Below are 24664 nucleotides of genomic sequence, written 5' to 3' on the forward strand. Positions count from 1 at the left end.
CCTCTATCTTGACTAGTCTAATCTAGTCTACGATTCCTGCTGCTAAAATACATCCCCATTGCATCATGCTGTCCCCACCATGCTTTAGAGTAGGGGTGACATTGGCCTGATGATGATTGGTGCCGGGTTTCCTACAAACATGACAAGTAAAATCTTTCTGTCATCAGAGGAGAGGATATAGTTTCTCATGGTCACATTACTTCAGCTGTGTTTTGGCAAACTCCATACAGGCTAGCATGTGCCTTTTACGAAAGACTGGATTTCTTCTTGTCACTCTACATTAAAGGCTGATTGGTGGATTGCTGCATAGATGGCTGTCTTTCTGGTTCTCCTCTCTCCCCCCAGGGAACACTGTAGCCCTGACAGAGTGACTATGGGGTTCTTGGGGGTCTCCTCCCTGGCTAAGTCCCTTCTGCCCCGATTGCTTGGTTTCGATGGTTGCCCAGCTATAGTAGAGTCTTGGTGGTTCCAATCTTGCCGATTTCAGAGTGATGGACGCCACTGTGCTCACTGTGATACTCACAGCAGAATGTTTCTAAATCCTTCACAATATTTGTGTCTCTAAACAAACTTTTCTACAGACATTCCCCTTGACCTTATACTTGGAGTTTGCGCTCAGGCATCCACTGTCAGCTGTGGTACCCTACATAGACAGAAGCATGCCTTTCCAAATCATGTCCAGTCTTTTCAAATTACAGCTGGTGGACTCCTTTTAACTTACAAAAACATCATGAGGATGATAAAAATGATTGAAATTACTTTTCTATTTTTAATACAGTTGAAACACTCTCAACGAAACATTTTCGCATCATCATAATTGGGTATTTTGTGCAAAAGTTTGAGGTAAGAAATCAAATTAATACTATTTGATACAAGGCTGTATTACAAATAAATGTGAAAAAGTCCAGAGCTATGACTACTTTCCAGGTTGTCTGTATGCTTTATTTAATTTTTTAAATATTTGGTTTAATTTTAGAAAAATGATTAAACTAAAGTACAAGAACGTGTGATTTCTCCTTCCTTAATTCAAAACTCAAAGTTAGATACAAAGCCCAGCTTTGGAAATACTGACAGAAAGCCCTCCAAACGGACTAACGCTAAAAGAGTAGGTTATGAGGAGAGAACACATGCGTCCATACTTGTAAACAAACAGCCAATAAAGCTGATTCTGAAAGCAAAAACGAAATACATTTCCATGAGTCCTGGAGGAGTTAAAAAAAAATCACTTCAACTGTGTTCAATCATGTAGAAATGTTTGAGCCATTGTTTCACGACAACAGTATAATTTATAAGGCAACATAAAAAGCTTAAGATGTGCATTTTAATGCCTTCAAAATATTTGCAAACCAACCTGATTACTCAGTAGAGCCTCTACTTTATCATTACGCAGAGAGAACTGTATGGTGTATCTCCCAACGGTTTGTGGGATTTCTTTATCTCTGCAATGAAATGCACAAAGATGACACATTTTGCACAGTTAGAAGAGTTTCCTAGCTGTATTGTTGGATGAAAATGACATAATGAACAACAAAAAAATGCAAGAAATGCAAAGAGCACCATATTATTCCCAGAACTGTGCCATCAAAGCTCCTCACGGTTTTTCAACAAGACAAACATTGCAGACATTCAACTTACCTAAAATGATAGCAGTCTTTCTTCTCATTTTCCAGTGGTTTACTGCACTTTAGCTCAGTTGCCTTAATAACAGAGGAGATAAGAAACACTTCCTTAGGTTTGGACCAAGCAAAATTACTTAAAGCTACAGTGTGTAACTTTTAGCGACATCTAGCGGTCAGACTGCAGACTGCAGCAACATGAACATCTCCCCCCCTCCCCCCCAACAGTACGGTGAGCGTTACGGGACAAAATGTTTTCCACGACGTCCGCATCACCTACCTTCTCAAGTGATGAGGTTTGTTTACATAGATAATTTTACAGATAGTATTTCATTAGTCTGTGTAGGGTATAGATTTCATGTAGACTTAAGATAATAAATATACCCGTTATTTTTTCTACATCGTTGTGACGTTTTGGCGATCTCGCAATCGCTAGTTTGTTGGCTCTGGGCTGCCGTAGCGCAAAGATGTCTGCCTCCATGGCTGCGAGACCCGCTCCTATGTAATTATAAATATCGAATTCTAAGGCAACGCAAATATTAAAGTTAAGAGGCTGAGCTCGTAGATGATGATAAATAACATAGTAATGTATAATATATTACATTTCTGACTGTATATCCCTGTAATTATTACACACTGTAGCTTTAAATCATTAAAAGGTTTTCTTATTTGTCACATATCTACAACAGAGTTTAATTAACATTATTAGTTCCTTGAGTGATGGACCAACAAAAAGCAGAGTACATGTACTTAATTCTCCACTAAATAACATTTTCCTTGCAGTAACAGCTGCAAGTCTTTAGGGGTGTAGGCTTGCAGCTCTAAATAATGAACATTCACCCACTCTCTTTAAAAATTAGCTCAACCAGACTTTGAAAGAGCCATTGTGACAGATCAATGAGCTGAAGTGTGAATTATTTAGTCCTGGTTGTGGTCATTGTTTTGCTAGAAGGGGGACAGATAGGATTTATGCTGGTTTTAGGTAATTCTACTACCTATCTATGCTGACAACTCTCCTCTAACCCTGGTAAAGATTCACATTCCAAAAACAAAATGTCTTCATTACCACAAATCTCTAATCTTCCTACCTGAGCTGTAGATAAGACCTACCAGGCCATTTGACTGCATACATTTCTAGCATTAAACAACATTCTGGGAAAACAAACCTTTTCCATTGCCTTGACAGTAATGCTACTAGGTGCTGATCCATCACTTAAAAAGGAATACAGCTTTTCTCTTGCTGAAATTGATTAACTCACCGTTTTTGGACGAGACAATGACTCTCCCTTCCACCACCACATGGACAGATCAGCAGGGTTAAAAGTTGCCATTGGACTCCCATCATCAGACACGACGGTCACTGAGAAAACTAAAACACACATGCACAGCTAAGCCTTTGCTAAGCTGGATGATCAGAGGTTGAACAGTTTGAGGAAATGGAGGAATACAAACCAGGAAAGGTGCCTCCAGCAGGAAACCTGGCATTGGCATTGTAGTTTACTGACAGTTTGACAGGTTTGTTGGGATCAGGGAGGATACTAAAGTTCACAGATGGACCAGGAATGGGATTCCTGTTAAAGCAACCTTTAAACTCTAGTTGATAGTACCCTCTAGTGGAAGAAAAGAGCAGAAAATGAAATAGTTATTGGATCATATAGAGAGTGATGTTCCACGTATTATAAATATATTTCAATATCTATGTGTGTCTTATATGTAAGACTTACTTTGACCCTGTCACAGCATTAACAGTGAAGGAGGCTTTTCCTTCTGTGTCCACAGGTTGTGAAATAACAGAATTCATCACCTGTCACCACAGTTTCAAACAGCATTATCCTTTCCATCTTTGCTACACAAAGAGGTGAAAGACTTAAGCTGATGTTTCTAACTGTTTTTCAAGCCAACCTTTACTGTCGATGGGGAGGTACTGATCTCTACCACCACTCTCTGGTCTGGAGAAGGGTTTCCCCACTCATCACATAGCTGCACCAGGAATGGCTTGGGAATACCGCGACCATTCAAGACCTGCAAAGGCTGGCAAAAAATAAAAAGATATGAGCCTTTAACTTGCTGAAAAATCAAAAAGATGGGGAAAAAAGTTTTCTTTACCAGCTCAGGCCCACTAAGGAGCTTAAGCTTGGCGGGGATTCCTGCTTCCACTTTTACGATGACGCGTTCTGTGTAGTTGTTGTAGCTGAAGCAAAGCTCCCTGGACCCAAGAGGCCCTGACTTGAAACGGACTCCGGTAACTGCAGCAGAACCGCTGCTCTCCTTAAATAAAAACAAAGATAAATAGATTTAATGAATATACATTTACATCTGGATGGAGAAAAAAAAAAACATTCAGTAACCTTAATAAAAGTAGAAATCCAACTAAAAGAAGCATCAACAAATACTCAGTTTTTAGAATATTCTCAAAAAGCAACAATTTCATACTATTAACACCCACCATCTGCCTTAGTATTATGCTTACCACTATGCAATGCTTTTTTTAGACCTATGTTTTTCCTAAGTGTAGAGATATATTTGTAGTGCTGTCTGATGCCGGGGCTGCTTGGCTGGACCTCGGCCCCCTGGCCCTGCTGGGCCTCCACCTGAGGGGGTTGTCCCGCTTGCATTGTGTTTCTGAGCCAAAAACTGGGTCTGTCTTAAGACAGAAGCGGCTGCAAGGGAAGCTGGCCTAAGGGTTCTCGTCTGTACATCCCGGGTGTGTGTTGCCATCCCTGTGCTCTCCCTCTCTCAATGCCCTTTAACTCTGGGGTGCTTTTGCATATCTAGGTCTCTGGTCTCCTCTGTGTCAGCTGTGGTCTCTCTGGGGTGCGTCTGGGGCCCCTCACACTTGCTATTGAGCATATCTCCCAGCTTAGCACTTTGAGATTTGATGTCAAATGTAAAGTGTGTTATACGGTAAATAAAATTCAGTATTATTATTATTAGCTAAAGGAGCCTTATAAAATGTATATACACAAGCACACTTCTGCATATGCACCACAGGCGTTTGGATTTAGGTGTAAACTGTTATACTAAATACTACTACAGCTTCAACTATATATACACATAGCTTCAATAAGACTGTGTAATCCACAATTATTGACCGCAAGGTCTACTTCCTCTTTTGTGATGTTTTTTTTCTTCTTCCTTTTGATTTCTTACAAGCATTGAAGCACACTTCAAGGTGTTATTCTCTTTTAATCAGGGTGTTTTTAATGAGTGTCTTTCCTGCAGTCTGTCTTAAAATTTATTCCACGTTTTTATGGAATGCACAAGAATAAAGACCATTTTTAGCCCTTTAATAATTGTTCTTTTGGAATGGCTTTTTACAAATGCTCTATTTATAGGAGGAGTTTGCTAAAACAAAAGAAACAAGCCAAAAGGCCCAACTTTTAAATTTTTTAATTAGCATAGCAGAGATGGCCTTTTACTTGTCCCGCAGAGACAGTCTGCAGGAAGGACTTCACCTTAATGCCGTGGCTCTGTCGAAGTGCAACATTAAAGCCAGAATAAGGCTGGAGTTTCACCCCCAAAGAGCCACACAGAACATGGAGGATTTTATGTAGTTAGATTAGATTAGATTAGATGAGCTTTATTGATCCCACAGTGGAGAAATTCACTCGTCACATATTGGCATAGAAGTTGTGGGGCTTTAACAGAATTGTATGTATTGTGTCAGATGGTGGAGAACTACAATTTCACAATCTTCTCATTTAAGAGATTTTTAGCTGACACTTTTTTTTTGGACATAGTTAATTGGTTATGTTGTTTGATTTTGTAAATAAAGTGCTGTTAAAAGTCAAAAGTCTATTTTCCCCCCTTTCTGCTTTATTCTCTCTCGTTTTAAGTTGTGTTAATAAGCTAAGAGGATTTAACTGCCACCAATGTGTGCAGCAATGTACATGTATTTGAACATACGTATGTATTCAACATGTACAGTAAAAAGCAACAACAAAATAAAACGACTAGAAACAGCAAACCTTCCTAATAACACGTTATCTGTCAATGCTGCAGGTTTCACTGTGGTCACTAATGTGAGTTGAGTGGAACCACTTTCACATTTCTTCAAAGTGTAAAAACTAAGATAGTCTCACAGAGAGGTGCATTGTTCCACGCTGTGTTATGGTGCTTAGCACAGATGGTCTATGTTTTTGACCCTGAGTTAGGAAAGTAGGGACTGTTGTTTAGACTAGAAGGACCGATTTTTCCTCATATGTTCTGATGGCCAGACAGAAACATTGTTATTGTTTTTGTTTGCCAACAAAACTATCTCCAACATTCACATGGGCAACATTCAGGGAGACATAAAAAAACAACCATGCACCACATTCTTACACCAAAGGGCACTTTTATAGAGACTACTTAATCTAACAGTCATGTTTTTCAACTCTGGGAGGAAGCCATAGCACCCAGAGAAAACGCACGCATGCATGGAGAGAATAGGAAAATTCAATTTAAAAATTCTACGATAGAAACTAGGAAAGTGATATACTGATCAATAAATAGTAGAAAACCTTAAAAAAAACAATGAGCTGCAAGTCTAAATGTGGGACAACTGTGATGTAGTGAAATAAAACAGTGAAAAAAACTGATTTAAAATGAAGTAAAATGTTAATTTTTTTCACGTTAAATGGAGCTTAGCTGCAAAACAAATAAGTAAATAAAAAATTAATCTTTGGACAGGTCTGAAGCCACTTCAAATCTTAAGCTGTACATATTAAAGGGGAACGCTGTTTCTTTTACACTGGCCCCTTGATTTTACCTTATTCTACTCACCCATATTAGTTTTGTGACATTTGGAGCTGTTCCGAAGATATTCTGTTTTGTAACGTCTTCCTACGGGCAACGAGTTGAAGGCACAAACTAAACTGTTCATAATTTCATTTATGGTACACCAGCATTCATAACATGTGGGCGAATCACTGTCCCCCAGACATTTGTGGCTATATTTTTTATAGTTATATTTTTTAAAAACAAAGCGGAGTGATCTAATAACGTAAAATCAAGGGGCCAATGTAAAAAAACAAACAAACAACCTTCCCCTTTAACATCCATTTGTGCATCTGATTTCCCACCTGCCATAGGAATTGAATGTTAGACTGGTCCAGTCCCTCAGCTTCAACAGTCATCGACTCGGCAGCTGCAGCAGTCAGCCTCTTGGTGACATTGTCATACTGGTCCACAAGCTCCAACTCTGGTTGAAAAATTTCAATTAACCTATTTAATTAATTTCTAAATATTGAAAAAAAAAATAAATAAATAGATACTTTGAGTGATCTTTGACAAGCTTACCTATGGTTTCATCAAGTGTTTCACCAAGCTTCACTGTGTTTTTAGGTAGAGATGCCTTTAGTCGCGCTGGTTCATCTGGACAAGGCCTATAAACAATGCAAGCAGTTTAGCTTGTTAACGACAGAATTTTAAGGGGAAATCTTTTGCTTAATATCGCCCCTTTACACTTTAAACAAAGAGTTAGAAAGGAAAACTGCAGTGACTAGCAAAAGTATTCATTATCCTTATTTTTTTTGTTTCTTAAACCAACAAACTGAATGTATGTCTTTGGTCCTTTAGGTAAAAGATACAAATGGTTTAAAACCGATACTTCCTAGAGCCATCTTTTTTTAGAGCTGTTTTTTTATTGCCACAGCATTAATTGGCTAACCTGACAACAGCCAGATGCATGTCTCGCTCCGCCCAGCTCCACTCACATACATCTGGGAACCCGCTCATTGAAAGTGATTTCCCCAACCGAATTTATGGTCTGGCCAATCAGGACGCAGGGTGGGTGTGTCCTGGAGTGGAGAAGCGACTCTGAGATTCCAACAACAATGGCGGCTCGCATTGAGGAAGCAAGCGTTAGCATTGATGCTGCTATTTCTTCTGTGTTGTCCAATCTATCTTATATTGTTTCATTAAAAGAACATCAGAGAACGACTTTGAAGGCTTTTGTTGGTGGAAACGATGTTTTCGCCCTTCTCCCGACCGGATTTGGCAAGAGCTTGATCTACCAAACGGCTCCTCCTCTCACAGCGTCACGGGTTAGCTTCGGTGTGAGTGGTTGAAATAGCACGTCAATAAAGATGACAGACAAGTGGCTTATCCAATCATATGCAAGGAGTTTTGATAAGGCCCAGCCTTCAGTAAAGGCAATTCCTATGGCGGGTTCCCAGATGTATGTGAGCGGAGCTAGGCGGAGTGAGACATGCATCTGGCTGTTGTCAGGTTATTAATTGGCACGACAAAGCTAAAGTTATAAGTTATAAGAAAGTTCTAAGTTTAATACAGATAATTTCATGCTGTTCTAGACTTTGACAGGGGATAAATATGCTTCGCTCTTACCCATTCACTGCAGCTGCGACTGTATATTTATGTTTTCATCCCATTTGAGGGAATCCCCACCCCATTCTCAGTTTTTTTTTGCTGTTCTCCATTCTTCCCAGGGTGATCCTAGAAAAGTGCCATTGATCTTCCCATCAGCCCTGCAGTTTTTTCGTGCTCAGCCTACAGGTTTTTTTTTTTTTTTAATGCTGAAATTTACTTTGGGCATGGTCTTCTTGGTTTCTTTCAAGTTTTCCTCAAAAAATTATGTTTAAATGTGTGATTGTGAAATTAAGACTTCCTATGGGATAACCTCTCATGCTTAACAAACATATGTGGCTTACACAATGGTAAAGCAGAAAGACACACTCTGGTCCTTGTAGGAGACCTGGTAGAAGCGCTGGTCCTGCACTTTTGTAGGAACCCGTACATCTGGCAGTCTTCCCTTTACTAAAGATCTCAGATTTACCTCTCCTGTCCAGTTAACCTTTAAAACAATCAAGATGAATAAATTCAACACCAGGGGGTTCAGAAAAGAGACACTAGAAAACAGGATTAGCAATAACATGCAAGAATGCAAAAGAGTAAAACACACCTTGATGTTAGAGGCTATTTCAGGAGTGACTGCCACCTCCTTGTTCGACTCATCATACAATTTGTAAACCAGATTCTGAAGCAGTCCTCCAGCTTGCCACTCAATCCTTTCCTTGTTTCTCAGCTCCAATTTTTCCTCTACCAGAGAGAAGAGCTCCATCCTGGAGATTCGATTGCTAGGCACAACCTTCATCTCAACTGTGACGTCTGGAACATTGTTGTGACTCTATGACAAAAAAAATAAATAGCTGAAGAACATAACTGTGAAACTGTAATCTGAGTTTTTCATCTTAGAACAATTTTCCTTAACTTACAAAAATGGAAAAGTGTGCATTGAGTATTTGTGGCTTTCCATCAATAATTTTCACGTTCACAATTGGTGTCACAATCTGGCCTGCTCCTGTTTTGCTGCAGTCCGATGACACTAACTGAAGCCCTGGAATCTAAGAGAAAAAAAAAAAGTTTATGTTTTGCGGGACAAACAACTCGTTTCTAAAAGGATCCCTGATCAAAATGCAATGGGTTCCATCAAATTTTGTCCTAAATACACTGTGAAGAGAAAAGAGGAACATCATAAACAAATATAAGACCTGTTTCAGTTAGTAGGGCACTAAAAGGTATATTTTCTAAATGCATTATTATAGTCAGCCTAAACAAAATCCATTAAATGACGTGGTGATAGTTCGGCTGTACAGGTGCTGGTCATAAAATTAGAATATCATGAAAAAGTAGATTGATTTCAGTAATTCCATTTAAAAAGTGAAACTTGTATATTATATTCATACATTACATACAAACTCATATATTTCAGATGTTTATTTTGTTTAATTTTGATGATTACAAATGACAACAAATGAAAATCTCAAATTCATCATATCAGAAAATTAGAATATTGTGAAAAGGTTCAAAATTGATGGCCCCTGGTGCCACACTCTAATCAGCTAATTAACTCAAACCACCTGCAAAAGCCTTTAAATGGTCTTTCAGTCTAGTTCTATAGGCTACACAATCATGGGGAAGACTGCTGACTTGACAGTTGTCCAAAAGACGACCATCGACACCTTGCACAAGGAGGGCAAGACACAAAAGGTCATCGCTAAAGAGGCTGGCTGTTCACAGAGCTCAGTGTCCAAGCACATTAATAGAGAGGCGAAGGGAAGGAAAAGATGTGGTCGAAAAAAGTGTACAAGCAAGAGAGATAACCGCACCCTGGAGAGGATTGTGAAACAAAACCCCTTCAAAAATGTGGGGGAGATTCACAAAGAGTGGACTGCAGCTGGAGTGAGTGCTTCAAGAACCACCACACACAGACGTATGAAAGACATGGGTTTCTGCTGTCGCATTCCTTGTGTCAAGCCACTCTTGAACCACAGACAGCGTCAGAAGCGTCTTGCCTGGGCTAAAGAGAAACAGGACTGGACTGCTGGTGAGTGGTCCAAAGTCATGTTCTCTGATGAAAGTAAATTTTGCATTTCCTTTGGAAATCAAGGTCCCAGAGTCTGGAGGAAAAGAAGAGAGGCACTTCATCCACGTTGCTTGAAGTCCAGTGTAAAGTTTCCACAGTCAGTGATGGTTTGGGGTGCCATGTCATCTGCTGGTGTTGGTCCATTGTGTTTTCTGAGGTCCAGGGTCAACGCAGCCACATACCAGGAAGTTTTAGAGCACTTCATGCTTCCTGCAGCTGACCAACTTTTTGGAGATGCAGATTTCATTTTCCAACAGGACTTGGCACCTGCACACAGTGCCAAAGCTACCAGTACCTGGTTGAAGGACCATGGTATCCCTGTTCTTAATTGGCCAGCAAACTCTCCTGACCTTAACCCCATAGAAAATCTATGGGGTATTGTGAAGAAGAAGATGCAATACACCAGACCCAACAATTCAGAAGAGCTAAAAGCCACTATTAAAGCAACCTGGGCTATCATAACACCTGAGCAGTGCCACAGACTGATCGACTCCATGCCACGCCGCATTGCTGCAGTAATACAGGCCAAAGGAGGCCCAACTAAATACTGAGTGCTGTACATGCTCATACTTTTCATGTTCATACTTTTCAGTTGGCCAACATTTCTATAAATCCTTTGTTTTTATTGGTCTTCAGTAATATTCTAATTTTCTGATATGATGAATTTGAGATTTTCATTTGTTGTCATTTGTAATCATCAAAATTAAACAAAATAAACATCTGAAATATATGAGTTTGTATGTAATGTATGAATATAATATACAAGTTTCACTTTTTAAATGGAATTACTGAAATCAATCTACTTTTTCATGATATTCTAATTTTATGACCAGCACCTGTAAATTCCTGACTCTTAAAAAGTTCAGGATATCTGCACTTAAAATGAGATGAATGAAAATTGTAAAAACTTCAGGCAACATAACTAGTTTGTCATTGAGCATCATTAAATCATTTTAAACCACAATGTCTCATGCTGTTTGACAAGTTGATTTATTGTCTATTTAGACAGGGAATTCCACTCTGCCTAAAGGGTTACCCTCAGGTCATTGGTGTGGTAGGCCAGAGATTAAAACCCACTACATTTATCATTTAGAGGGACAAGTTGTGGAAAAGTGAGGATCTCTCTGTTTGGGACCAGCAGAATTCGTCCCTGCTATTTGCAGATGCCGTGGTTCTGCTGGCTCCCCTCAGCCAAGTCCTACAGCATACACTGGGGAGGTTTGCATCCTAGTGTGAAGCGGCTAGAATGAAAAGCAGCCCCTCCAAGTCCAAGGCCATGGTAATTGACCCGAAAAAGGTGGCTTTTCTCCTTCAGGTTGGAGGAGAGTTCCTACCTCAAGCAAAGGAGTTCTTGGGCTCCTGTCGACAATTTATGGGAGAATGGAGCAGGAGACCAATAAAAAGGGTCAGAGCGACGGTTGCTATAATGCAGATGCTGCATTGTCTGTCGTGGTAAAGAGAGAGCCGAGTGATTGCGGATACAAGCTGCTGAAATTAACTTTCTCCGCAGGGTGGCTGGGCTCTCCCTTATGGAAAGGGTAAGGAGCTTGGTCACTTGGGAGGCTTGGAGAAGAGTCGTTTTTCCTCCACATCAAAAAGAGTTAGCTCAGGTGGCTCATCTTTTTCAGATGCCCCCCAAGGCAGGAGCTGGTCCAGGCATGTCCCACTGAGAGGAGGCCCAGGGGATGACCCAGGACACGCTGGAGGGCTATGTCTCTCAGCTGGCCTGGGAGCACCTCAGGCTTCTCCAAGCAGAGCAAGAGGAGGTGTCTGCGGAGGAAGTCTGGGAGTCTCTGCTGAGACTGTTGCCCCCTCGAACCGGTCCCGGATAAAGAGGAACACGACGAGTATGAGTTTTTACAGACAGCCAAAGCTAACTCCAAAAGTATTTCTTTTGCAAAATAACATTTTAATAAAAGGTTCCTTAGCTTTTTGTGAGTAGGATTGCTTCTAAAATTGTTTGTATAATAACACATGATCATCTCATACCTGGCAGCGAACCATTTGTCTGGGGTTGGCAGTGATGTTTCCAGCCTCATCATGAACTTCCACACTGAAACTAGCAGGGTTTCCATTCTCCACTTTCACTGGGTTAGGTTTCACATGAAGGGAATGTGGGTTGCCTGAAATATTTAAACATGTAATAAATTACAGACAGGAAGTAAAAAAAAGAAAGAAAGAACAAATTCCTCAGTACTTGAAGAGTATGTAACAAGCTTAAAGTGGAAATTAGACAGTTAACCAAACCAACTTATTTCACGAGATTGTGTCTCACCATTATCACCAATTATAAAATGTAGTACTGTATATGATTTTTTGTCAGGGACGGAGCCATGTTGCAGTTGTCTATACGGTGACATCACAGGATTGGTTCGTTCTGTAGTGTCTTCAGTTGAACGCACTGGTAATACCAGCTATACCTCATTCCCGTGAAACAATTACGAAATTTGGTATGATGGAAGATCAAACTGAAAGTACACTAGAGCATCTAAATCAGATAGCTTATGCTTTTAAGCCAATTTGCTGCATGAGAAGGAGAGATGACGCAGCTGTTGAGCTGACTATTCGTTGCTATCCATCGAGCCGACATACCTTGTGGCAAAGCGCGTGCCAAGACTCATAACAAATCACAGGTAGCAGATAGATTGTGCTATATCGATGGTGGGATTTCCAATTTGTTCATGATTTTGGGACAGAGTAGGTTAGCAATTCTACATGTTGTAGCTGCTGTTCACCAGTGCCCACATTACCAGAGTCCATCTACCGTTAGGAGGCTAATCTCGACCACGCACTGCGCGTCGGTTTGCACATTACCAATTTTTACACATTTAGATTGCTGTGCAAAGAGGTGGAGATTTTGGAGGTGGCCAAGCTGTCTCTGAAAAACCTTGGAGCGACCAGTAAATGCATTTTAGGAATAAATCCACGGGATAGTGAGGGAGAGCTCTGACCTTAGGAGAACCTGACCGCCTGTTGTGAAAATTGGGAATCACTGTAAGAAATAGACCATTTCTCTGCATGTTTGGAGCTGCTGTGGGAGCCTGTGGCTAAGGGACCCTGGGCTGTAGAGATATGTTCATCCTGTTGGCTACTGCTTGAGTCATAAAAATGTGTGTTTAAAAAGAGGCTTGAATAGGAATAAAGTTGGAGAACTAAGCCTTAGAGATATTAGGTGAACTACAGTTCGCCTACCAGCCCTGCCTGGGAGTTGAGGACAGCATCATCTTCCTGATGAACAGAGTCTACAATCATCTGGACAAGCCGGCGAGCACTATGAGAATCATGTTCTATGATTTCTCCAGTGCCTTATACACCATCCACCAGGCTCTACTGGGTGAGAAGATGACTGCGATGCATGTGGAGGCCCCCATCGTATCCTGAATTGTTGATTACCTGACGGGCAGACCACAGTATGTACGCCTACAGAACTGTGTGTCTGACAGGGTGGTCAGCAACAATGGGGCCCCTCAGGGGACTGTCCTCTCCACCTCCCCTTCTCCCCTCCCAAGTATTGCAGGAGTCCTGCCACCTTCAGAAGTTTTTTGATGACTCAGCAATTGTTGGCTGCATTGAAAAGGGTGAGGAGAGTGAATATAGGACTGTGGTGGGCAACTTGGGAGTGAGCTGAACCACCTGCAGCTCAACGTGACAAAGACTAAGGAGCTAATAGTGGATCTGAGGAGGTCAAAAACACCTGTGACCCTTTTCTCCATCCGGGGGGTTCCTGTTGACACTGTGGAGGAGTATAAGTACCTGGGAGTGTACTTTAACAATAAGTTGGACTGGACTAGAAACACTGAGGCGGTCTACAAAAAGGGCCAAAGGCGACTATTTTTCCTGAGGAGGTTGAGGTCCTTTAACATCTGTGGGATGATGCTGAGGCTGTTTTATGAGTCTGTTGTTGCTAGCACGCTCTTCTTTGCTCTCACATGCTGGGGCAGTGGGTTGAGGATTGCTGGCAACAACAGACTGAACAAACTGATCAGGAGGGCCGTTGATGTTGTGGGGGAGGAGCTGGACACTGACCACCATGGCAGAGAGGAGGATGCTGTCCAGGTTTCAGTCCATCTTAGACAATGACTCACATCCTCTCCATGACATACTGGTCCAGCAGACGAGCTCCTTCAGCAGAAGACTCCTTTTACCCAGATGCACCACAGGAAATCATTCCTGTGGTCATCAATCTCTACAATGCCTAAAAAGCAATTCTACGTTTTTTTCTTGTATGTTTATATTTTTAACATTTGTAATATAATTATCGATAAAACACAATCTCGTAAATTCAGTTAGTTTTTCGTTTGTTTCCGACTTTAATGGTATCGCGGAGGATGTTCTATTTCTGGGTGGATCATCAAAATTAGTGGTCCTCCTGATTGTCAATCATTCTGATATGCTTACATAAGGCCATCTATCTTTTTTATGCACGTTCTCATTTTCACTTACTAGTGGTGAGTCTAACATAGCGGAAAAATTTCAGATCTTATTTTGGAAAGTAAGCTTGTATGAGTGATGCAAACAGCGACACATGTTTAATAGGCATTCCTTCTCAGGAGCGGGTAAAGGCTTTTAAAGTGGAGAGATGTTAGCATGCTAACACAACATATTGATACTAACCCTAACATTCACAGCTAATAGTTTTGGTCTTCAGACTTGTTGAAAAGTCAATCATTCTTCTCCTGACTTCTTAAAAAGATTACGTTCACAGCATGTGGCTAAAGCTAACAGAAGCATGCTTAAACTTTACTAATGATAGTGTTGGTCAATGTTATGGATGCAACAAACACGTGTAGTGAAATTATTTCAGTTCACATAATAAAATTCTAGTGGATATTACAATGTACACAGAATAAATCGTTAAAATGTCAAGACCCCTACATGATAAATTTAACCACACACACAGTAAAAATAGTCTTACCAGGAAGAAGCCTGGTCTTGATGGTTTGTGTGTGATTTTTCAGGCCAGGCACTGTCACGTCCAAATCATAAATCTGCAAAAATACATTTTCTTTTACTTTTTTTGGATACATCTTTATCCAGACTGATACCTTAAACATCTATCAACACCTCTATCTGATTGTATATGTGAAGAACAAAGATTAATAATTATTCATTTATTGTACCCTGGAATTCTGGTAATCCTGGCCTTTCCCTATGGCTTTGACACCTGTTATAGTGAGGGTATTCCCGCTGCTGCTTATGGTTGCATAACTCAGCTCCAAATCTCTGAATAAGCACAAAAAAAGATGAAGTAATGAAAAGACAGGGAACACAGCTGGAAAATGGTTAATATAAATAAGTTCAAAGTGACCCACTTGCACTGAATAACAGGCTGAAGTTTAGAAGGAGGAGTTGTAGGGTGGCCATAACAATCTTTCATCTCCAGGTGAATGTTGAATGGCACTCCCACTCGTACAGAATCAGCAGGGTTGAGAACAGTAAAGCTTTCTGCATTTCCCTCTGAAAAAATATAACAGCGCCTGTCAAGCATCTGCCTGAAAGATTTCCAAAGAAAAAGGTTCATTCCTTTCACCTTTGATTGTAAACTTCAGCTCATAACTCGGGAGCTCTTTGCCTCCATAGACTGTGGAGAGATCCTTATCACGTATTGCAGTTTTTAGACTCAGGGTGTATTTTCCCAGGCTGGTCAGGGACTCTAAAGTGGATTAAACAGTTTTTGTGTGAAATCTTGTCGTAGAGTAATGAATACTTTAAGAATAGAAGGTGAAAAACAAACCAATTTTCTCGAACCAGTGTCCAAATTTAGTAGATTGGGCAGACAAATCAGCAATCTTCTTCCCTCCTTTGGAACCTATGCCAAAAACAAGAAAGACAGACTCAATAGAAACCTGCAGCAAGGGATGGTGCAGGGGATAATTTGAACTATCAATGCAGAAGAAATATAAATCAGGTAATGATGAGCTTTAAGGTACAGTGGAGATGTTCTTTTTCCGGATGGATCATTAAAATGCTTGTATAAATGATGCAAACAGCAACTTCTAAACAGAACGAGCACGAGTTTAATAGGCGTTCCATCTCGGGAGCTGGTACAGGGTTGTGCATGTGAAATTTTTTTTCACATGCACAACCCTGCATGTGTTTGAAGGGTGGGTGTTTTCAAAAATTTGCTATACCTGTAAATACCAACCCATATATCACCAATCACCCAGCTGTGGTCCCACTTGCCTTACCATAGAAAATAACTGTAAGCATAACTTCCAGCTTTATCAATGCCCCCTGGCCGCCTGTATGAATGGATGAGATCCATCTCCCATTTCTATTATGAATTTGAACCTTTAAGGGACCTGAAATGATGCAACATATAAAAGTTTATTTAATCTCAAGATTTTAATTTGCATTATGGAAATGTAATAATATAGAGAGTTAAAAGCAATGGAGTTTTACCTAAAGGAGTCCCGCAGCGAACCACAGCATTTTGTGGCCAAGGATTCCCCTCTGGCCATTCAACGTTCAGCTTTGCTGGCAACCTAGAAACAAGTCAAAGCTAAATCCTCAGAGGTGCAAAGATATAACAGTGATCTCATTCTTCATTACAAGAAGAAATATTACACTATGAATGCAAAAAAAAAGTACAAGATTCATGCAAACAAAAAATGCAAGATTTCTGCAAAATAAAAATAAAAGATAAGATTCATGTAAAATCTCAATGGAGTCTGGGTATAAATGAAAGATTTTGAATTTTTAGGTTGTTGTTTTTTTGTCTCACTAAAAACTCTTATTGTGTAAGTTAAGTTAAGGCATGTGTACTTGTATAGCAGATTTCAGTAGCAAGATAGTTCACGGTGCTGTACATGAGGCGTGTGTGTGTGTGTGTGTGGGGGGGGGGGGTACATGGCAGTGGTGGAATAGAGGCAACATAAATAGTTAAAGAGAATGAAAGTGACAAATTAAAATGAATAGATAATAGAAAAAAAGGATTAATACTTGTCAAAAAAAATCAAATGTTAAAGAAAATGTAACGAGTTTGATAGGAAACTTAAAAATGTTTGGATAGCAGTCAAAGGCCACTCTAAAAAAATGGGTTTTTATGTTTTTATGAGGAGGAATATAATTATTGGACAGACCAAAAAATACATAAAAACACTGTAAATATATTTAAAACTAAAGAAAAAACTCAATTAAATTTTTTTAAGTATTCAATAGTATTTTACAAGAACGAAAAATAAACAAATCTATCTAATATTATTGATTTTAGAGACATTTAGTAAAGGCTCAACTAGTAGAAAAGGCTGTGTAGGAATTAAAAACAGAGAGAAATCTATTTCAGACAACTACTTTTCGTTCGATCCTATCTGCATAAGTAGCCATGTCTTCACTTCAAGGTACTGAGCTTGTTGGACAACATGAATTTCAAAAGCCTGAACCGAGCTAAAAAAAAAAAAAAAAAAAGGGAAACAAAATTAGCAGAGGGTTTGCTCCCTTCCCGATAAGCAAAAGCAGCAGGTGGGATATTGGAGAAAACGGGCCTGGTTTACTGAGATGCACCCGTACAGTCAAACCCAGATATATGCTTTCTAGATTAGTAAATGTTCAGTGAATTCATTATTCCAGTAAAATATGGAATAGTTTAGAGACATTCACGTTTTAAAAATTTCCATCTTTGATACATATCTGAATTGAAGGTTGCTGGCAAATAAAAATAAATAAAACATATGTTTTGGGGGATTCTTTTCTCAGTAGAATTTTTTCTATCGAAAAAGAAAACAATAAACAAATATTTAATTTTCTCTTATTTCTAGCAAAAAAAAATACTAAAACTAAATTGAATAACTTATTTACAGTGACACTTTAAAAAAAAGAAGGGATTTTAAATAAATGTTTACTTGTCCCTGTCGTTCTCGATGTTTTTGCAAATACTTTCTCTGGTGGCAGTCCTGTCAATCTTGGAGATGGGTATGATCCTGGTAACATTCGCATACAGCTCCATTGGCTCCTATAAAAAAAAGAAATCAAAGTCATAATTATAACAAAAAGCCATTGGTTCCCTGTATTATTTTTATTATTTTGTATTTATTTATATTCTACTTTAATATGTAAAGAAGTGTAATAAGAAAATGTTCATCTGATGTTCTGCACAAAGCATTTCATTCAATTAACTAATTAGAGTGAAATAAACAATACTCACTGCTTTTAACAATAAAAGATTCATACCACATGCATTTACAAAGGGCTGGGTATTGTTCAAAAATTTTCGGTCCCAGTACCAATACCGATACCTTCACTTCGATACCGGTTCCTGAACGATACTTTTTTCGATACCAGTTTTATAATATCAATTCTAAGAAAAAGAAAATTACACAAAATAATAAAGTACAAATCTTGAGTTTTATTTTAAGCTCTGATTTTTCCATATACATTTTTCCTCTTACATAAAAAAAATTTTTTCATTGAAGAAGAACAGTTGCAAACAAGTCAGTGTCTAATATTCACTGTTACATTGTGAGGACCTTTTTACTTAGCAGTTTTTCTTTAGAAAAATTAACATGTCTGCTTTCTCAGGAGACAAACAAGCCCGTTGAATGAGCGGCCCCGACACAAATAATATTGGAAGGCAGGATGGTAATCTTGATGAACTGACTGCACTGATTAAGTTTTCAGGTGGATTTTCCCACTTAAAAACATAATAAAACTACTTTATTCCCACTGATCACAGCAAATATAGCTGCCAGGCAAATAAAGGAAAAAGTAGCTCCGTCCAACGCGAGTCAGAACCACTTTTCAACCGCGCAGCCAGAGCAGCAAGCTGCTTCAGCCGCGTGTCAGAAGCTGGTACAAGCAGCAAAAAGAAAGCAGCAGACGCGATTTTGCTGTTCTTGCTCCGCCCGGTGTGAAAGCAGCATGATTCACTCCGCTCTGGCTTTGCACTGCCCACGGGCTGCGGTCCGCTCTTCTTGCAGTCAAACACCGACCAACTTTCTGCGCTTAAATTGTTTCCGTGCACGATGTATTGCATTGCGCACTATTGGCATCAGTCTTAATAAAGTGAAGCCACACCTTTGACCTGGGGGGCATTTTAAAGGGGTTCCACGACGCTCGCAACCAGTTCACAACAGATACGCTTGAACCCTGGTTGTAGACGTGACCACCTATTTATTTCTCCTGGACGACGCAATCACGTTAAGTGTTACAGCCAATCGCCGAAACTTGGCACTGAAAGACGAGGCATGTTTCGATATTCTGTAGAACCGAAGCATTTCGGTCAGTACCATAAAAGAACCGATGCTCGGTACCCAGCCCTAAGCAGCACATTTACCCAAATTGGAAAAGAAATCCCTAATTATAAGGGGAACATTAAATCAGAATAAATAACAAAAAAAAACAACTGACATTTACTGTCAGCCTCTTTAGTTTGTCCAATTGTCCGAAGTCTTTCCTTACCCGTCTGATGTCCACTTGTCCGCCTGTTGCATATACATCCCCTCCGTGTTCCCCATACAACAAAAAACGCTGCACTGTGCCGTAGAGAACTGGTTGAGTCTTCTGAGATTTCAACTGTTATAAAACAGGGGAAAAACAGATAATTATATATGAACTACATTGACATTTATTCAGATTAAACCTTTTCTGTTTTAAGGTCAGTAAAGCTTACCAAAATCATTTCAATTTGCAATGTCAAAAATATTGAGAAATATTTGATTTTTTTTCCCTTTAACTCATTTTAATGTAGCAGTTTATTATAATGTTAAGTATTTAATATTTTTTAAATGAATGACATGGATGAAAAAATATTAGATACATTATTTTTACAATTTAACCCATTTGTTTTGACAAAACTGGTATAACCGAGTCAAGCCTTTGGCTGCCGCACTGTCAGCAAACCGTCTGTGGAACTGAACTCAGAGCTTTCTGGGGGCCACTGTAAAGCAGTGTCCCCCAAATGTTAAATCATTCTCGCTTAAAGCTGAAGTTTTTAAAAATCACTTTTTTGTCATATTGGCTAAAACTGTCCCTATGCCCAGACAGCAGTACATGTGATATGTAACCTGTGAAAAAAACTGCTTCAATTGGTCCCGCCTACTGCCTGTATTGCAATCTGGAAATAATATTTCGGGACGAGACAAAACAACCAATCACAGCCAGAGGAGCGTCTGATGGAGTGTCAATCACAGCTCACACACGCTGAATCCCGCCCCCTCCCTCTCACCGCTGAGCCTGCCGCTGCTGCTGCAGTCAGGAGGATGCGTGTGGAAGTCATGGCGGAACGACTACACGGCAAAGACTTCAAAAAAGAAGATGTCAATGGAAGAGCTGCCGCGTACGCTGCTTGGACGCTTCTGTTCGCATGCGGTAGCCGCGCAGATGCTGTGAGAGGGGTGGAGCTTGGAGGTGGGGCATGAGTGAAGCAGAGAGGGTGGGGGAGTGGCGTGAAACCTGTTTTTCTTTAAATTTTCAGTCGAAGTCTGCTCTCTTCTCAATGTAACAGACTGCAGCTTTAAAGATGTATAGAAATGTACTCTTTATCAGACTATATTGTCCCAAAATGTAGAAAATTTCTATTTAAAAAAGAATCCTGTCTTAAAATCTGTGTTTTTTTTTTTATTATCTTATGCAGGCCAGTTAGTAATACATCAGCTTGTAAACCTAAATTCGGCCAATCATATATGACTGGCCAGCTGTCAATCAAATGTTTTCGGTCATAGCATCTTGATTCATATTTCATAGCTAATATACGAAATGGTTGAAATAAGAATCATTCATCTTGCAAGATGCAGCCAACGTGATGCTGGTGCCTACATAAAACTTAAAGAATACATGTTCCCAGGGGTCAATATTGCAAACTAGAACCTGGCCAGGATTTGATGTTACTTTGGGAGTGTTCTCCTCTGAAAAGCATTTCAGTCCAGAATGTGCAGGACTTTTCTTCTTTTTTTTTTTACATTCCTTTTCCACCGTTGACAATGACATCTTACCAACAGTTTTGCCTTTTTTAAAACCAGAGTTCATATGACAGAACTTTTCCCTTTGGGACGCAGAACCCGTCTCATCCATGATGTTTGATGATTGGACACTCATGGCATTTAAGCTTGCTTTGAAGAGAAGCTTGATAATTATACCCAAAGATGAACTAGACTAACTGACCTTCACAATTCTCTTGATATCTAGGCTGATTTTGTTTATTTCACGTGACCTCGTAGAGGGAAGCAGTAAACAGTAGTAGTCATTCTAAACTTCCCCACTTTCCTTTCTGTCATAATTTGTGGACATTAAGATCTAAAGAGAAGCATCATCTCCTGGTCAGACCCTGTAATTCAGTGAAAGGGTGTCAGAGTAACAAATATATGCAAGAGGGGGTCACTCCAGTGGCTGGAAGTTGGAGGGAATTTCACTGGGAGTTGGAGGTCAGTAGGCTGCCATTCGGCTGGCGTTTGACTGGGAAGGGCCATTTTGAATGGCTGCTACTGTATTTGGCATTAAGTTCACAATTATAAGGAGAGATTGGGAAGCTTACAAGGTCATAAGGTCATAGGCTTAGGGATCTTCATATACAATCTATTTATAATTGCATATAAATGTATACATTTGAAGAAAGCAAAAAATAAGTTATCATTAGTTCTCTGATTCAGCAGATTGAAAATATTTAGGTAACTGACAAAAGAAAAAATGTATTTTGTTTTAACATTAACAATGTATACAAATGTGTTTTTCAAATTTCTACTGTTAAAAAAAACAACAACAAAAAAAAAACTTACAGTTTCCCCCACTTTGTATATTTTTCCATCTAACTCAATGGCGGAGAAAGCGGTCCAGGGATGCTGCATCTTCTTCGTCGGCACATCGTTTCGTGTCACAATCCCCATGCAGTTAAGGAACTTCACCTGCTTATCAAACTGTGTGTGACATTTCTGAAGCCACTGGGTGAACTCTTTCTGGATGTTTCTGGAAGTTTTTGCGGCTTTCTGTAAAATGTGACAATCAACACGGGCACAAAAAAAAAACAAAAAACAAATCAGAGATACATTGAAAATTTAGCAGGTTTTACTGTTTCTTTCTGATTAGAAATGTACGATGCATTGCCACAATCATCATGATGCACCAATAACACTGATGTCAGACGAAGCAAAAAAAAAGAAAAGAAGAAATAACATTCATAAAATGAAGCCCTTTCTAACAGAGAAGTGTTAGATAATCATTCTGAAGCTTTTTTAAACCGTGTGTTTAATGTCAGGGGATAATTGCAAGGTTCTCACCAGCATAATTAGCTGCTACATTCAAATGTCTTCCTGCTTAGCTGAAATTTAGGTAATTATGCTCATTTTTTTATGAATAAACAGAGAGACAGCTGTGAATGCAGGGGGGAATTAACCAGTCTGAGAAGGATTCACAGCCGAAACGACAAATAGTCAATGTTTTTTTTTTTCTTTCCTACCCAATAAAATGCAGGACTAATGTGTCAGTTTGTTGCCACGTTATCACAGCTGCATATGGAGCAGAGGAATTACTCAATCTGATGTTTGCATATGAAGGGGAAATATGAACACCGCCTTCAACATAGAAAAAAAAGAGACAAAAAAAAAGAAAGCAATATATATATATATAGGTTTACCCCAGCGCTAATAAAACATCCTGGTGAAAACCCTGGTGAGGAAGGTTATTTTTATCCTTTTAAAAAATCTAGCTCTACGGGGAAAATATTGACTAATGCTAAGGGTTAGCATTGCTAAATGAACTAACTACGAAACTGTAAAAATACTTTAAATGCTTTAGGCTGCCTTGGTTTGTTTCAAATAACCACAGTCCTCTTCAGCTGCAGAGCTGTGTGATGCTCACTTCTCTCACACACTGATTGAGGTCACCACTTGTCCCAAAGGGAATAATCCAGTATCTGCCATAATTCAAATAGAGAAATCACAACTCACAAAAAAAAATAAAGTGATAGTTCTAAAAAGTTTGCTCAAAAGAAACCAATATCTGAATAGGTTTTTTTCTCTTTAACCATATGTATGTTTAGCCATTCAAAAGCGATAGGTTTCTGCAAACAGTTTTATAATATATAAGAAATCAATTACTGTATTAAACAGAAATTGAATTTCTGATCCACAGACAAATAACACCTGAAATCATCACCTGAACTTTAGGAACAGGAATAAAGAGGGTATCCCTGTGTTTCAGCTTAATCTCCAAGTCCATGAACTTCTGTTTGGTTACATTGACCTGGAATTTGTCATTTGTGAAAAGCACCCCAGAGAAGCGACTGTAGCATTCTGGGGGCAAATCGGGTGTAGTTTTATAGGGCTGACGGCACCAATCAAACCTGGAACACAAAAAGAAATTTAAGAAATATTTAAAGTTTTCTGCAGTGGTCTGCATATGTAATTTTCTTTTTAAGCAAAAAAACCTTGAAAATGAACAAAGAGAAAAAAATAATAAAAGAGTGCAGCACAAAAATGTTCCAAAAGAAATGATAGGAGCAAAGTAAAAAACTGCTGCAGATGCCAAAATTATGGAGGGAAAAAATAGATGCATCTGGTCTAAAAAACAGAAAAGTGCAAGAAAACTAATGGACCTTGTTCACCAAGTCAGATGTCACCAGAAGCATATCCAAAATTTTAACATTAAACCCTGTACATAGGTGGAGGGAGGAAAAGGTTTGCCACCATTTATGTCTATTTCAACAATGGCTGTTATCTTTTAAATAAGCACATTTAGACATTAGCCTGCTGGTCTTTTAGACAAGGATTATGTTTAGATCGTTTTTTACATGGGGACAAATTTTTTTGAGATATGGCAGAATAAAGGATTATTTTACAGCTAAAATTCTGGAACAGACTAAGTGTTGATAAAGCAGTGCAAAAGATGACGCCAAGTTGCTTGGGGTTCTTCTTTGTGTATTTTTAAAAGAAAAGTAGACATATTTTCTGCCTGCATTGCTTTTTTTTTTTTTAAGGGTGCAATGAAAGTTATATTTTTCCAAACCCTAAAAAATATATTAAACAATAAAACCCGATTGGTAATCAGACACAAATTCTATTTTGAGTCCATGCAGATGATGCTGTGGACAGATGCTAACATGAGCCTGACTTGCTTTCATTAGGCACATTTCTGTTCCAAAGGAGCGATTCTAACAATCAGGGACTAATCTGCAGGCAGCCACTAAGTGCTGCTGCTTGTGCAACATTTTACCTATTGTGTAAGAGTTCAGGAAACAACAGTAAATGAACAATAGCAGACCTCTAATGTTGCTAAGGCTACACCCACATGAACGTCTATACACACAAGCAAATTATTTGTGGCATGAAAAGAGGTTATAAAAGAGGTATACATGGTTTTAGGAAACTCTTAGAAGAATTGTATGTGGACACTATGAAGAAAATATGTTAAATATATAAAATACTTCTTTAAGAAGCACAGCATTAAAATGAATGAACTGATACAGATATGAGGAAGAGAGAAAGAAAATGAGGAATAAAAGAAGGAAAAAGGGAGATGGTGTCGTGGGGAATTTTTTGCACAATTATATATTCTTACTTAGTAGCATAAATTCTATGTTTTACCTAGTGACTTTAATTTTTTGTCTAAAGAAAATGATGTCTTTCAGGACAATGCAAACATTCTGTTGTCGCTTTAAAGATATATGATGTCAGATTTATTACTCTGGTCCCCGATTGGAGAAATCTCCTCAAGGTTGCATTCTTCTACCCTCCTCACATCTGTTTCTCATCAGCAA

At 39.1% G+C, this 24664-nt stretch overlaps 1 protein-coding gene across 3 annotated transcripts in view; it reads right to left on the reverse strand.

Moving 5' to 3' along the window:
- LOC119791680 (structural maintenance of chromosomes flexible hinge domain-containing protein 1-like) overlaps positions 1-24664 on the reverse strand; it is a 48840-nt gene that overhangs the window by 9967 nt on the left and 14209 nt on the right. For all 3 annotated transcript variants that reach the window (XM_038297910.1, XM_038297909.1, XM_038297911.1), the window contains 24 exons: positions 23065-23251; positions 21690-21896; positions 19378-19491; positions 17823-17932; positions 16384-16466; positions 16170-16283; positions 15716-15790; positions 15512-15634; positions 15294-15438; positions 15102-15204; positions 14897-14969; positions 11971-12104; positions 8831-8959; positions 8518-8742; positions 8267-8409; positions 6897-6982; positions 6680-6798; positions 3723-3884; positions 3519-3647; positions 3341-3420; positions 3069-3226; positions 2876-2985; positions 1636-1697; positions 1352-1439 (listed from right to left, as the gene is read on the reverse strand). In XM_038297910.1, coding sequence (XP_038153838.1) covers positions 1352-1439; positions 1636-1697; positions 2876-2985; positions 3069-3226; positions 3341-3420; positions 3519-3647; positions 3723-3884; positions 6680-6798; positions 6897-6982; positions 8267-8409; positions 8518-8742; positions 8831-8959; positions 11971-12104; positions 14897-14969; positions 15102-15204; positions 15294-15438; positions 15512-15634; positions 15716-15790; positions 16170-16283; positions 16384-16466; positions 17823-17932; positions 19378-19491; positions 21690-21896; positions 23065-23251 — 2959 coding nt within the window. The remainder of the gene's footprint in view (positions 1-1351; positions 1440-1635; positions 1698-2875; positions 2986-3068; positions 3227-3340; positions 3421-3518; positions 3648-3722; positions 3885-6679; positions 6799-6896; positions 6983-8266; positions 8410-8517; positions 8743-8830; positions 8960-11970; positions 12105-14896; positions 14970-15101; positions 15205-15293; positions 15439-15511; positions 15635-15715; positions 15791-16169; positions 16284-16383; positions 16467-17822; positions 17933-19377; positions 19492-21689; positions 21897-23064; positions 23252-24664) is intronic.

Source organism: Cyprinodon tularosa, unplaced genomic scaffold (genome assembly GCF_016077235.1).
Source record: "Cyprinodon tularosa strain WSP-4 unplaced genomic scaffold, ASM1607723v1 ctg4, whole genome shotgun sequence".
Taxonomy (NCBI): domain Eukaryota; kingdom Metazoa; phylum Chordata; class Actinopteri; order Cyprinodontiformes; family Cyprinodontidae; genus Cyprinodon; species Cyprinodon tularosa.